A 13,887-nucleotide genomic window follows, 5' to 3' on the forward strand; every position below is an offset into this window, starting at 1 on the left:
TAGAAAACAAATGGCCTGTAAATTTCAAGAGTGTACAGGTCATATGAGTCAGGAAAAAAATGAGGAACTGTTCTAGACTGAAGGAGACTAAAAAGGCATGACAATTAAAAGCAGTCTGTGATTCTGAATAGAATCTTCTTACTATAAAAAATGTTACTGGGGGCGGGGCGCGGTGGCTCAAGCCTGTAATCCCAGCACTTTGGGAGGCCGAGACGGGTGGATCACAAGGTCAGGAGATCGAGACCATCCTGGCTAACCCGGTGAAACCCCGTCTCTACTAAAAAATTACAAAAAACTAGCCGGGCGAGGTGGCGGGCGCCTGTAGTCCCAGCTACTCGGGAGGCTGAGGCAGGAGAATGGCGTGAACCTGGGAGGCGGAGCTTGCAGTGAGCTGAGATCCGGCCACTGCACTCCAGCCTGGGTGACAGAGCGAGACCCCGTCTCAAAAAAAAAAAAAAAATTTTACTGGGACAACTGGGGACACATGAATGGGGTGTCATAAGTAGCTGGTAGTAATGTATCAATGTTCATCTGCTGAAGTTGATGGTTGTACCATGAGGTGTAGGAGAATCTGCTTGTTTGCAGGAAACCTACACTGAAGTGTTTAGGGGTACTGGAGCATCATGCTGCCAACTTGCTCTCAAATGGGAAGGAAGGGTTCTTTTATTGTACTTCCAACTTGTTTGTAACTTTATAGTTGTTTAAAATAAAAAATAGTCATGGGGCTGGGCATGGTGGCTCTTGCCTGTAATCCCAGCATTTTGGGAGGCCGAGGTGGGCAGATCATGAGGTCAGGACATCGAGACCATCCTGGCCAACATGGTAAAACCCTGTCTCTACTAAAATACAAAAATTTAGCCAGGCATGGTGGCGCATGCCTGTAGTCCCACCTACTCAGGAGGCTGAGGTAGAGGAATCGTTTGAACCCGGGAGGTGGAGGTGGCAGTGAGCCAAGATTGCGCCACTGTACTCCAGCCTAGGTGACAGAGTGTGACTCCATCTCACAAAAAAAAAAAAAAAACAAACAAACCAAAAAAAAAAAAAAAAAACAAAAAACCTCATCTAACATCTCAGAGGAATATTGTAAGGCTTAAATAAAATCAGATACAAAATTGCTTGGAGAGAAGCTAAAAGTGTCACAAAAATGCAAGATAGTATCACTATAAAACGAAAGTTGTATAGGTTTCCAATGGTTATGGTTGTGGGCACACTAGATTGACAAATCATCTTTAATCGCCACTACTCTCTATCTGTAATCCTACATTTATATATTCCATGTTAATTTCAGACATCAAGAGAACCAGGCAGGCAGAACACAATTCTTCACGGCCTATGTCCCATACCTCTCCTCTTGAGGAGTCCTTACTCGGGGATGAAGATGATGAATGAGGTGCAGCCACCAAAGAAGTAGCACCAATGACTGCAGCTGGAGGGAGTTCTCGCTCTTCATTTCCTGGACGCCGGTTCCAGCTGGGGTCACTCATGGGTCTCCGCACAGAAGATACTATATCAGAGCTCCTGCTTCGAACTAGTCTCTCAGGGTAAGAATGCCTTTGCTTGAATGCCTCCAATTCAGCTGGAGTTAACACATGGGAACCAAAGTTTGGCAACCTGGCCTCATTTCCTCCCACAGCTCCTTCCAGGATTGGGGGATCTGGTGGTGGATGCGATGGCCTAGCATAGTGAACCTTTGGCCTTACCACAGCAGAAGCCCCTGCAACACAGGGAAAAAAAAAAAGTTTTGTAACTGAGACACAACTTCTCTAACAAAGGCATTAACAAGGGGGTTTGGTTTCCTCCTCCTGTCTATGACATGAGTGAAAAAGTTCATTTCACTGGTTTACCTTCATGTGAAGACAGTGGATCAAACATGGCCAGCAGAGACTCTGATTGAGAAGGAGGAGAGGTCAGCTGGTGGGCACCTAAAACAGGAAGGAAACAGTGAGACCAAGCCACAACTTAGGACAAATGGTCTCAACACAGTTTAAAGGGTTCTAAGTATTCTCTGATGGTTCCTTTTTTGATCCATTAGAACTTGAGAGGCATATGAGGAAAAAAAAAATCAAATAATGATTACTTTCAATTTATTTTCTGTTTTTATTAGTATCTTCATACACAGATTTTCTTTACATTTAACTGGTCTGGCATCTTTACTTCTAATGGCCAAATGCTAGTATGGTTCATGCAAAGAGAACAAAGCCAGAAGACCTAAACTATCCATGTTTTCAGAATGTCACAGCTTCCCCGAGCCTCGCCTTCCCCTCACCTGAAAACACAGGGGGAAGGCCAGGTGTAGGGGCTCATGCCTATAATCCCAGTGGTTTGGGAGGCCAAGGAGGGAGGACCACTTGAGCCCAGGAGTTCAAGACCAGTCTGGGCAAGATGGTGAGACCTTGACTCTACAAAAATTTACAAGAACTAAAAATTAAAAAATAAATAAAATATAAACATAGGGGTAATACTATGTACAGACAGGGTATAAATAAAAGGCTGTAAATCTTGAAGTTCTAACACTGCTCTCAGCAAATAACTTTAAAACAGAGAAGTATGTGGAGGATGGAAATTTCAAACATAAAAAAGAAACTATTAATCTAAATGTTTTTAGTCTGAAGCTATTTTTTTTTTTTTGTCTGAAGCTATCTTTCCATAATGAATGAGAGTACTATTATGTCTTTTGATTTTTACTTTTGTTCTATAGGTAGATTATTATAAAAGATAGCCTAAAACAGCAGTTCTCAAATTTTGGTCTCAGGACTTTTTTTTTTTTTTTTTTTTTAGAGACAGGGTCTCACTCTGTCACCCTGGTTGGAGTGCAGTAGTGCAAACAGCTCACTGCAGCCTCAACCTCTTGGGTTTCAGTGATCCTCTTGCCTTAGCCTCCCAAATAGCTGTGAGCACAGGCCTACAGCACCATACCCAGCTAATTTTTACGTTATTTTTTGTAGAGACAGGGTCTCACCATGTTGCCCAGGCTGGTCTTGAACTCTTAGGCTCAAGCACTCCTCCTGCCTCCGCCTCTCAAAGTGTTGGGAGTACAAGCACGAGATACCATGCCTGGCCAAGACATCTTTACAACTTAAAAAATTACTGACCCTAAGAGCTTTTGTTTATAGTGGTTATATCTATTGAAATTCTATATTAGAAATTAAAACTGAGGTTTTAATATTTATTAATTCATTTAAACATACCTATTAAATGGCAATACATGGGAGTCTCTCTGAACCGACTCTGGTTTGGGAGGCTGTCCATTTTTTTTGTTTTTTTGAGACGAAGTCTCGCTCTGTCGCCAGGCCGGAGTGCAGTGGTGTGATCTCAGTTCACTGCAACCTCCACCTCTTGGGTTCAAGCGATTCTCCTGCCTCAGCCTGCCGAGCAGATGGCATTACAGGCACACGCCACGACACCCGGCTAATTTTTTGTATTTGTAGTAGAGACAGGGTTTCACCATGTTGGCCAGGATGGTCTTGATCTCCTGACCTCGTGATCCGCCTGCCTCGGCCTCCCAAAGTGCTGAGATTACAGGCATGAGCCACTGTGCCCAGCCCCATTTTTTTAAAAAAAGAAAAAAATTTAATGGTAACACAAAAAAGCCTTTTTTAAAAAAGATTAAAAATAACTATTATTTTCCAAAATAAAAAATGAAAAGAATGACACTTCAACATTTTTTGCAAGTATCTTTAATGTACAGCTTAGAACACAGCTGGATTCTCATGTCTGCTTCTGCTTCAATGTGCTGAAAACGTTGTTTTGGCTGAAGTATATAAAGAAAATCTGGCCTCACACGGACATGTAGTTGGAAGAGGAACAATATGTTAGTAGCCTTTTCAGAAAATTGTGGATATTATTCTTTGCTACTCTACCACATCTTGAGAAGTAAAGTTTTTTAAAGGATAGCTACAAGGTAGAATTTGAAACCAAATCAATGAACTTTTTGTCCTCTGTTAAATTCACATTTTTCATATCACCACAAATCTCACCAGAAAAGTCTTTAAAAACAACAGGAAGTTGTCAAACTCATGCAGGTAGACACACGTTTCCAAAATTCTAATTTTTGTCTGAAAGTTTGAATTTCATCACTGGCAACAAACTCTATTAGTTGCTTGTCTTTAAGTAACAGGATCATTTTGTTAATTTTTAAAAATTTTTTATTTCTTTAAAGATGAGACCACAGGCATGCGCCACCACATCTGGCTAATTTTTTATTTTTTTATTTTTGTACAGACGGGGTCTCACTATGTTGCCCAGGATGGTGTTGAACTTCTGGGATCAAGGAATCCTCCAGCCTCAGCCTCCAAAAGTGCTGTGATTACAGGTGTGAGCCAACGTGCCTGGTCATACTCTGTTAATTTTTGAGATGTCTGCCAAATACCCAACTACGTATTCCTAAGAAATCCAGTTATTCTGTCATTCTTTCAAGTACAAATGATATTTCATGAAAAATCAAATAAAAATAAGTGGAAACATTGGCTAGTTCAGCTAACAACTCAAATAATCACATAAGTGCTTCTTGAGACATCTCATCATATCTCAGAATGTGATAAAAATGCAATATGGGTGTTTCCCATTTCTTCACACAGAATATTAAAAAGGTGTATGCTCAAGGGTTGAGATGTGATTAAGTAATTTTTATTCCTTCATCAAAGACATTCCTAAGTAAAACTTTTTTTTTTTTTTTTTTTTTTTTTTTTAAACTGTGAGTGAAGAATACAATGTGGTGCCCTTGCATCCTGCTAGGGCCCCAGCAAATTTTATCCACTTTGCCTATGCATCATAAGTACAAATGTTGACACAATGAAAATGGACAATAACTTTGATTTTTCTGAAAACAGTTATGACTTCATCTACCCTCCTCCCTCAAAGGGTTTTAGGACCTCAGTGGTCCATGGAGACCATACTTTGAGACTGCTGGTTTAGAACAGTGGTTCTTGATTTGTGGCTATCTTGCCCCCCAAGAGATCATTTGGCAAAGTCTGGAGACATTTTTGGTTGCTGCAACCCCAGGGGGTATAGGGTATATGCTATGGGTAGGGGCCAGAGATGCTTAAACATCCTAAAATGCACAGGACAGGCCCCCACAACAAAGAATTTCCCAGCCCAAAATGTCAATAGTGTTAAGGTTAAAAAACCCTGGTTTAGAACAAAAAAAATTGTAAAAATAGAAAAAGTACCTCGCTGGGCCTAGTGGCTCACGCCTGTAATCCCAGCACTTTGGGAGGCTAAGGCAGGCAGATCACTTGAGGTTGGGAGTCCGAGACCAGACTGACTAACATGGCAAAACCCCGTCTCTACTAAAAATACAAAATTAGCCGGGCGTGGTGGTGCATGCCTGTAATCCCAGCAACTCAGGAGACTGATGCAGGAGAATCATTTGAACTTGGGAGACAGAGGTTGCGGTGAGCTGAGATTGCGCCATTGCACTCCAGCCTGGGCAACAACAGCAAAACTCTGTTTCAAAAAAAAAAAAGAAAAGAAAAGGTACCTCAAAACCTACCATCCAATATATAAAACCACTGCTAGCATTTTGGTATTTCCAGTACTTACTTCATGCATAGGTTTTTAAAAAATGTTTTACTGGCCAGGCATGGTGGCTCACGCCTGTACTCCCAGCAGTTTGGGAGGTTCAGGCGAGTGGATCATGAGGTCAGGAGTTCAAGACCAACCTGGCCAATGTGGTGAAACCCGTCTCTACTAAAAATACAAAAATTAGCTGGGTGTACTGGTGGGTGCCTGTAATCCAAGCTACTGGGGAGGCTGAGGCAGGAGGATAGCTTGAACCCAGGAGACCCAGAAGGCAGAGGTGCAGTGAGCCGAGATCGTGCCACTGCACTTCAGCCTGGGTGACAGCAAAAGACTCTGTCTCAAAAAAAAAAAAAAAGTTTTATTATTTTGTATGTAAAATTCTACAAAATAAATTCCATGTAGTATGTTCTAGGTTTTTCTCTAAGTCATTTCATATTCCTTAATGCATTTTAAAATAGCTACATAAATTCTAATACGCGGTTATATCAAAATTATTTAGCCATTCCATTTTCTTCAATTTTTAAGTTATTTCTAATTTTCTGCCAACACAAAACGTTATAAAGAACATCTTTGTGCCAAGGACTTTCTCTATATATGGAATTTTTTCATTATGACTGATACCTAGAAGTGGAACTAACCTGACTAAATTTAGAATGTGAACATTTAAGGCCTTAAATAGATATTGACAAAGTATGTCCCAAAGTGCTATACCAATAGATGCAGTCACCAGCAATTTGTCACAATGCCAGTTTCAACCACGAATGTGGTCATTTTTTAAGTCATTCTTATTTCCCCCTCTTACCATGAGTTATTTCATCCATGTCTGGACTAGTGACAGAATCTTTACCCCCAAAATCAGAGCTGCACTCAGATCTCAAGTCTTCAATCTTATTGGGAATATCCTCAGAGGTTGCACTTATGCCTTTAAAAAACAATAGTAAAAAATAAACAGGAAGAAGAACAAAATAACCACACAAAAAGTATATGAAATTTGGAGAAACTGAAACATTCTCGAATTTTGTGTCACAGTTCTATACATGTGAGTTTAGTATTATACCCTTTATGGTACTACTGCTTAAATATACTTACCTTGCTTTACACAACATAATCAGAATCATACAATTCTAAAGTAGGACAGGCTACTAAGAACAGAAACAGTTGTAGAGAGACTGTCTGCCAATTACTTCAACAGGCTCCATAAAGCCACACATTAAGTTCTCAAAGATTTCAGGTGCAACGGAAATAAGTTTGTTTCCTGGAAATTACTCAGCTCTTAAATAAAACATATCTCTTTGTATCAACTTTATAAATGGGAGGGGATAGGGGTGAACACCTTCAAACCCCTACTCCTTAAAACAAGACAGACATACCGGACACAACACTGAGGCCTGGTGTGCTGGGGCGGGAACTGACCTCCCTGACATCCGTATCATCAGATGTGCTACCCAGTCCAGAACAGCTCTCCAGTTCTTGTAGACGCTCCTCCTGCTTTAGGTCTGGGGCCTCTAAATAGAAGATAAGAGGTGTGTTACATTTGTGATTCTGTTAGCACACCACAATTTGAGCTTTTGTGACTCAGATAAACAAAGCTACCAGGGCATGAATGAAATCAGTGCAAATATATGTCTAAGTCTGGGATAGTTAACAATGCTATTTAGATTAAGTGTTAAAGAAGTCAAAGTTGTGATTTTCATCCCAATATAAGCCAGTTCATTGTGCCCAGATGAAAACGTGGTTTCTAGATCACTAATGTCACAGAGTATGCTATTGGTTAACACGTGAACTGGACAAGAGAGTATGGAATAGCTTGGTATTAAATCAACCACTTCCTAAAAAGTAACTCCTATGAATACTCAACAGCTGGTGAGCTAATCCTATTGTCCCCAACTAGTCTTCAAACAAGGCTAGCATATCTGAATGCTTTAACATTATAAAACAGGCTAGTCGTGGTGGCTCACGCCTGTAATCTCAGCACTTTGGGAGGTCGAGGAAGGCAGATCACCTGAGGTCAAGAGTTCGAGACCAGCATGGCCAACATGGTGAAATACCATCTCTACTAAAAATGCAAAAATCAGCTGGGAGTGGTGGCAGGTGCCTGTAATCCCAGCTACTTGGGAGGCTGAGGCAAGAGAATTACTTGAACCCAGGAGGCGGAGGTTGCAGTGAGCTGTGATTGCACCATTGCACTCCAGCCTGGGCGACAGAGTGAGACTCTGTCTCAAAAAAAAAAAAGAAAGAAAAAGACATTATAAAACACATATCATGATCACTTAACAATTATCGAACCAAGTAAATCAACAGAATGCAATGCAGATACATGGTTAACTTATATTTACATTCTGGTAGTTGACATTTAGTTGAAGGCAAAGATGTGTCTTCATAATCAGAAAAAAATGCAATGCATATGAAAAGACAAAGTACAGAACACTTTATATACATTTATAATAGCCTGCACAAAAAATCCTCAGGATTACAGAGTCTCAATTTCAACGTATTTCAAAAACACATTAAACATGTTTTAGAGAGTCAAGTTCTTCCCTGTGATAAATCTAAACGTGTTTACCAGGCAAGCACTCAGTTTGAACTGTGTTGCTACTCTTATCCTGTCATGAGTTTGTGGGAGATACTAAATTCAATAACTCACACGGAACTCTGATAAGCTACAGAAAATTGCTTTCAAAATAACTGAACGCAGAGTCAGAAAGCACCTGCCATCACAGTCTATGCTATCCAGCAGAGCATTTTCCCTTAATGGACAGAAAATGCCCTAAACTAATTTTCCATATGACATTCTTAGCAATGTGATCACCTCACCTTTGTCAAATGTATAATTGGCCAGGCGCAGTGGCTTATGCCTGTAATTCCAGCACTTCGGGAGGCCGAGGTGGGCAGATCACCTGAGGTCAGGAGTTCGAGACCAGCCTGGCCAACATGGTGAAACCCCGTCTCTCTAAAAATACAAAAATACATGCATGGTGGGGCACGTCTGTAATCCCAGCTACTCAGGAGGCTGAGGTGAGAAGATCACTTGAACCCAGAGGCAGAGGTTGCAGTAAGTTGGGATCACGCCACTGCACTCCAGCCTGGGTGACAGACCAAGACTCCGTCTCCATTTAAAAAAAATAAAGTATATTTGACAAAATATATGTAATACAGAAGTTGGGATACCTTGTATTTAATTAAACCTTCTGTGTAAATGAAAAAGCAAACAATGACAGCATACTAACCTGAGTCACTTGGCAATACCTCTACACTCCAAGCTTCACTTGTTGTCTCTGATATGGTAGAACCAGTGCAGGGGTCAAGAAGCACTGACCCTGAACCTGGGAGGCACAGCAAACTGCCTAACATGTTCTCTGCTGCAGCACCTGTATAACCAGTGGGAAGCAAAGGGTTAACAAAGATCCTGTTGGAAAGTGCAGTGATAGTGGAGAAAAGCCAAACATAAGCTAACAAAATCTCTTGGCTGGGCATGGTGGCTCACACCTGTAATCCCAGCACTTTGGGAGGCTGAGGCAGGCAGATCACTTGAGTGGCCAGGAGTTCAAGACCAGCCTGGCCAACGTGGCGAAACTCCGTCTCTACCAAAAATACAAAAATTAGCCGGGTGTGGTGGCATGCACCTGTAGTCTCAGCTACTTGGGAAGCTGAGGCACAAGAACCTGGGAGGCAGAGGTTGCAGGGGGTGCAGAGATTGCAGTGAGCCGAGATCATGCCATTGCCCTCCAACCTGGGCAATGGGAGTGAGACCCTGTCTCAAAAATAAAAATGGCCGTGTCATTTTGGGACTCTGTCTCAAAAAAAAACAAAAAAAAAAAACCAAACTCCTCTCTACCTACAAGAAAGAAGTCAAGGTAAGAATAACTTCAATCAAGCACACCACTAAAAATACAAAGTTCCTATTTTGGTCACAATGGCACAAGACCCTTTTCACCAGTTTCCTCCAGTTCACCTTTGACTCTCCACAGAGAAAACACACATCATTCAGTCAAGTAATTTCAACAGCTTTAGCTTTGATTTTTCAGCAAATTTTACAGGGGTCCTTAATACTATTCTAAAATTTATAGCCCTACAGGGATTAAAAACATTGAGCGTTTAACCACAGAATGTTAGGCTGGCCATATATTTTTTCTTCCAGTATATTAGTCACTATTCAGGGCAATAAAATATATTCACAGGAAAATACACATCTTCAAAGCACTCACTTAACTGCAAATACAACTTACTGCGCAAACACAGCTAACTGCCAAGAACAATACTACTTTGGCATCTGGAACAAAGTAATGCAAAACCAACTAAGACATCTATTTACACCACTTAAAAATACAAATTGAAAGTATTAAACATTATTATACGTCTGTGTTAAAAATACTCAAGTTCAAAAGTCTTCACTACTTTTGATTAAACCTAATAAAAGAACAATTCTACTTCAGGGCATGAAAAAAATTGCAAAAAAGTTACCAATAAAAGTTACCTTTTAAAGATATATCATAAAATAATTACAAATAAAATAATGTCTGGAACCTGCCTAAACATAATGAGGGGAGAGAAGAGGGTAGTGGGTAAGAGAACAGATGAAACAAAGCTAGCCATGTGTGTCTAACTCCTGAAGCTGAGTGATGGATACACTGGGTTCATGATACCATCGTCTCTTGTATTTGTTTAAAATGTTCCACGATTTAGGTCGGGAGCAATGGCTCATGACCGTAATCCCAGCACTCTGGGAGGCCAAGGCAGGTGGATCACTTGAGGTCAGGAGTTCGAGACCAGGCTGGCCAATATGGTGAAACCCCGTCTCCACTAAAAATACAAAAATTAGCTGGGTGTAGTGGTGGGCACCTGTAGTCCCAGCTACTCGGGAGGCTGAGGCAGGAGAATCACTTGCACCAGGGAGGCAGAGGTTGAAGTGAGCTGAGATTGCACCATTGCACTCCAGCCTGGGCGACACAGTGAGACTCCATATCAAATTAAAAAAAAAAAAAAACACACAAAAACTTATTGGTTACTATGCTCACTACCTGGGTGGCAAAATCATTTGTGCACCAAACTCCAGCAACATACAATTTGCTGTAACAATTTCCCACGTAACAAATCTGCACATGTACCCCCTGAACCTAAAATAAAAGTTGAATAAAAATAAATAAATATATAAATAAGTTTTCCATGATTTAAAAACAAAATGAAGATAAGGGTTACAAGACTATATATCTTTCAGAACTCATAAAACAGTATCCAAAAAAGAGTGAATTTTAGTGTATGTACATAGCACCTGAATAAATTCCACATTAAAAAAAAAAGGGCAGGAGGATCGCTTGAGCTCACTAGTTCAAGACCAGCTGGGTAACAAAGCGAAATCCTGTCTCTATTAAAAATAAATAAAAATTTAAAAAGAAGAAAAATAAAAACCTGGTTACCCTTTGGAACTGAATTAACCCTTCCAGAAGTGAATTCATTTTTTTAGAGAACAGCAGTATCATATTATTGTAAAGGATTTTATGGCTATAATCTATAAGAATTTTCATCTTAAGGTTAGGTGTTTGGTTTCAAATGGATAATATACTAATCAGAGACAAACTAAGAACGTATACTATGCCCTGGAAACAACACTTGACCAGAAGCTAATTCAAAACACTGGTTTTTCTTGTTTTTTTGGGGGGGGAGGGGGCAGCGGGGAGGAGGATGGGTAAGGGGTGGGATTAAATGTAGAAAGGAAAAACACTGCTTATATTTAAGTAAAGAAAAAAGTACCCAAATGTCTTGTTCCATACAGTTATAACAATTTCCCGGATGGTGCTAACACACACAAGGTTTGTCAGGGCACTGGTGGTCCCTCTCATGAAAGGTCAGTGGATCTGAATAACTAAACCGTGATATTTCAGAGACATTAAATGGCAGTTACCTGCAATTTCTTGCAAGCGATCTTCATCAATATTAGGGTCAAAGTCACTCCCCAAGACGTCTGTACTCCAGGTCTCACTCACTGTTTCTGATATGTCCCTATCATCTGTTAATCCCATCATGTCACGAATTTCAAACTTCCTTAGCTTATCATCAAGGTTATCCTGTGTTGTAGCTATCAAAAACAAAATTAAGCACTTTAAAAACAGTAGCACAGCTATGACTTTTTAATCAACTTTAAGAATTTTATCTCCATGTTGATCAGACTGGTCTCGAACTCCCAATCTCAGGTGATGCACCCACCTTGGCCTCCCAAAGTGCTGGGATTACAGGCGTGAGCCACCGTATCCAGCCTATCAATTCACTTCTTAATCTAGCATTTCGCATATGCCAACCACCTATCTCAGAATCTCCCAGAAAGCTTGCTAAAGAGGTGATATTTGTTCAACTTCTTTCATAAGCTCATATGAAAGTTCCTCCTCCACTTATGCAATGGCCTCCAGTCGATGCCTGAAGCTGAGGATCGTACCAAATCCTATATATTCCATGCTTTTTTGATCTGATAAGCAGTGACTAATAGGTAGTGTATATATGGATACACTGAACTAAGAAATGATTCATATCCTGGATGCGGTAAGTGAAACTGTGTGAGATTTCATCACATTACTCAGAATGGCACACAATTTAAAACTTATGAATTATTTCTGGAATTTTCCATTTAATATTTTTGTACCAAGTGTGCCCGTGGGTAACTGAAGCCATGGAAGGTGAAACCATGGATAAGGAGGTACTACTTTATTATTTGAGTTTTCTCTGCTGTGTGCAACAAACTTAATCCTAATTGATACACTGATAAACCAATCCAGTAAAATACAGCATTACTTTTTTCAAGTCACACACACTCCAATGATAATACTCTTTTTCTTTCTAAAACTTGACTTCTTCTCTAGAAGTAAGACTTGGGAAATGTAATTTTTAAAAAGCTAACCAGGTAATTCTCATGCATACTAAAGCCTAAGAATCACTGTCTGAAACCTAGTTGAGGGCATCACCTTTTTTTTTTTTTTTTTTTTTTTTTTGAGATGGAGTCTCACTCTGTCACCCAGGCTGGAGTGTTGTGGCGTGATCTCGGCTCACTGCAAGCTCTGCCTCCCAGGTTCATGCCATTCTCCTGCCTCAGCCTCCCGAGTAGCTGGGACTACAGGCGCCCATCAACACGCCCAGCTAATTTTTTGTATTTTTAGTAGAGACGGGGTTTCACTGTGTTAGCCAGGATGGTCTCGATCTCCTGACCTCATGATCCGCCCGTCCTGGCCTCCCAAAGTGCTGGGATTACAGGGGTGAGCCACCGCGCCCAGCCCATCTTTTATTTTTATTTATTTATTTTTTTTGAGACGGAGTCATGCTCTGTCGCCCAGGCTGGAGTGCAGTGGCCGGATCTCAGCTCACTGCAAGCTCCGCCTCCCGGGTACACGCCATTCTCCTGCCTCAGCCTCCCAAGTAGCTGGGACTACAGGCGCCCACCACTTTGCCCGGCTATTTTTTTGTATTTTTTAGTAGAGACGGGGTTTCACCGTGTTAGCCAGGATGGTCTCGATCTCCTGACCTCGTGATCCGCCCGTCTTGGCCTCCCAAAGTGCTGGGATTACAGGCTTGAGCCACCGTGCCCGGCCCCATCTTTTTTTTTTTCAGTCAGAGTCTTGCTCTGTCGCCCAGGCTGGAGAGCAGTGGTGCGAACTCAGCTCACTGCAACCCCTGCCTCCCAGGTTCAAGCGATTCTCGTGCCTCAGCCTTCTGAGTAGGTGGGATTACAGGTGCTCGCCACCTCGCCCGGCTAATTTTTGTATTTTTAGTAGAGATGAGGTTTCACTATGTTGGCCAGGCCAGTCTCAAATTCCTGACCTCAAGTGATCTGCCTGCCCAGCCTCCCAAAGCACTGGGATTACAGGTATGAGCCACTGTACCTGGCCAAGGGTATCATCTTAAATGAACAAATCCAAAAAACTCTTTCAACTTCATCTTCCTAAGGCACCTCACTTCCTCATCCTCACTGAACCAAAAGCCTTCAGTGGCTTCCAGCTTACTACTAAAATACTGACATCCTTCTTTCGACAACAGGGATCCACCTACTCTTTAATCCTTACCTCACTCTATTTCCCTAACTGATACCTGAATAAGTACTATGGCTTCCCACCTCTTTGACTTGCTTATACTTGTCCTTCACCTAGAATGACCTATCTCCAACTCCTGCCAAGGCAATGCCAGCCAGCCCTTAAGGCTAATATTTTTCTTCCAATAAGCTTTCCCTATACTTTCTTTCTTTTTTTTTTTTTGAGACAGTTTCGCTCTTTTTGCCTAGGCTGGAGTGCAATGGCATCATCTTGGCTCACCGCAACCTCTGCCTCCCAGGTTCAAGTGATTCTCCTGCCTCAGTCTCCTGAGTAGCTGGGATTACAGGCATGCACCACC

The 13,887-nt window shown here is 41.3% G+C and overlaps 1 protein-coding gene across 12 annotated transcripts in view; it reads right to left on the reverse strand.

Moving 5' to 3' along the window:
* The window catches only part of GAPVD1 (GTPase activating protein and VPS9 domains 1), a 110,657-nt gene that overhangs the window by 27,773 nt on the left and 68,997 nt on the right, over positions 1-13,887 (reverse strand). For 11 of the 12 annotated variants that reach the window (XM_050760540.1, XM_050760539.1, XM_050760542.1 and 8 more), the window contains 6 exons: positions 11,420-11,593; positions 8,748-8,888; positions 6,891-7,025; positions 6,323-6,442; positions 1,845-1,922; positions 1,344-1,714 (listed from right to left, as the gene is read on the reverse strand). In XM_050760540.1, coding sequence (XP_050616497.1) covers positions 1,344-1,714; positions 1,845-1,922; positions 6,323-6,442; positions 6,891-7,025; positions 8,748-8,888; positions 11,420-11,593 — 1,019 coding nt within the window. Of the gene's footprint in view, positions 1-1,343; positions 1,715-1,844; positions 1,923-6,322; positions 6,443-6,890; positions 7,026-8,747; positions 8,889-11,419; positions 11,594-13,887 lie in introns of those variants that run through there. The other variant, XM_050760548.1, reaches the window with a different exon arrangement.

Source organism: Macaca thibetana, chromosome 15 (assembly GCF_024542745.1).
Source record: "Macaca thibetana thibetana isolate TM-01 chromosome 15, ASM2454274v1, whole genome shotgun sequence".
NCBI lineage: Eukaryota > Metazoa > Chordata > Mammalia > Primates > Cercopithecidae > Macaca > Macaca thibetana.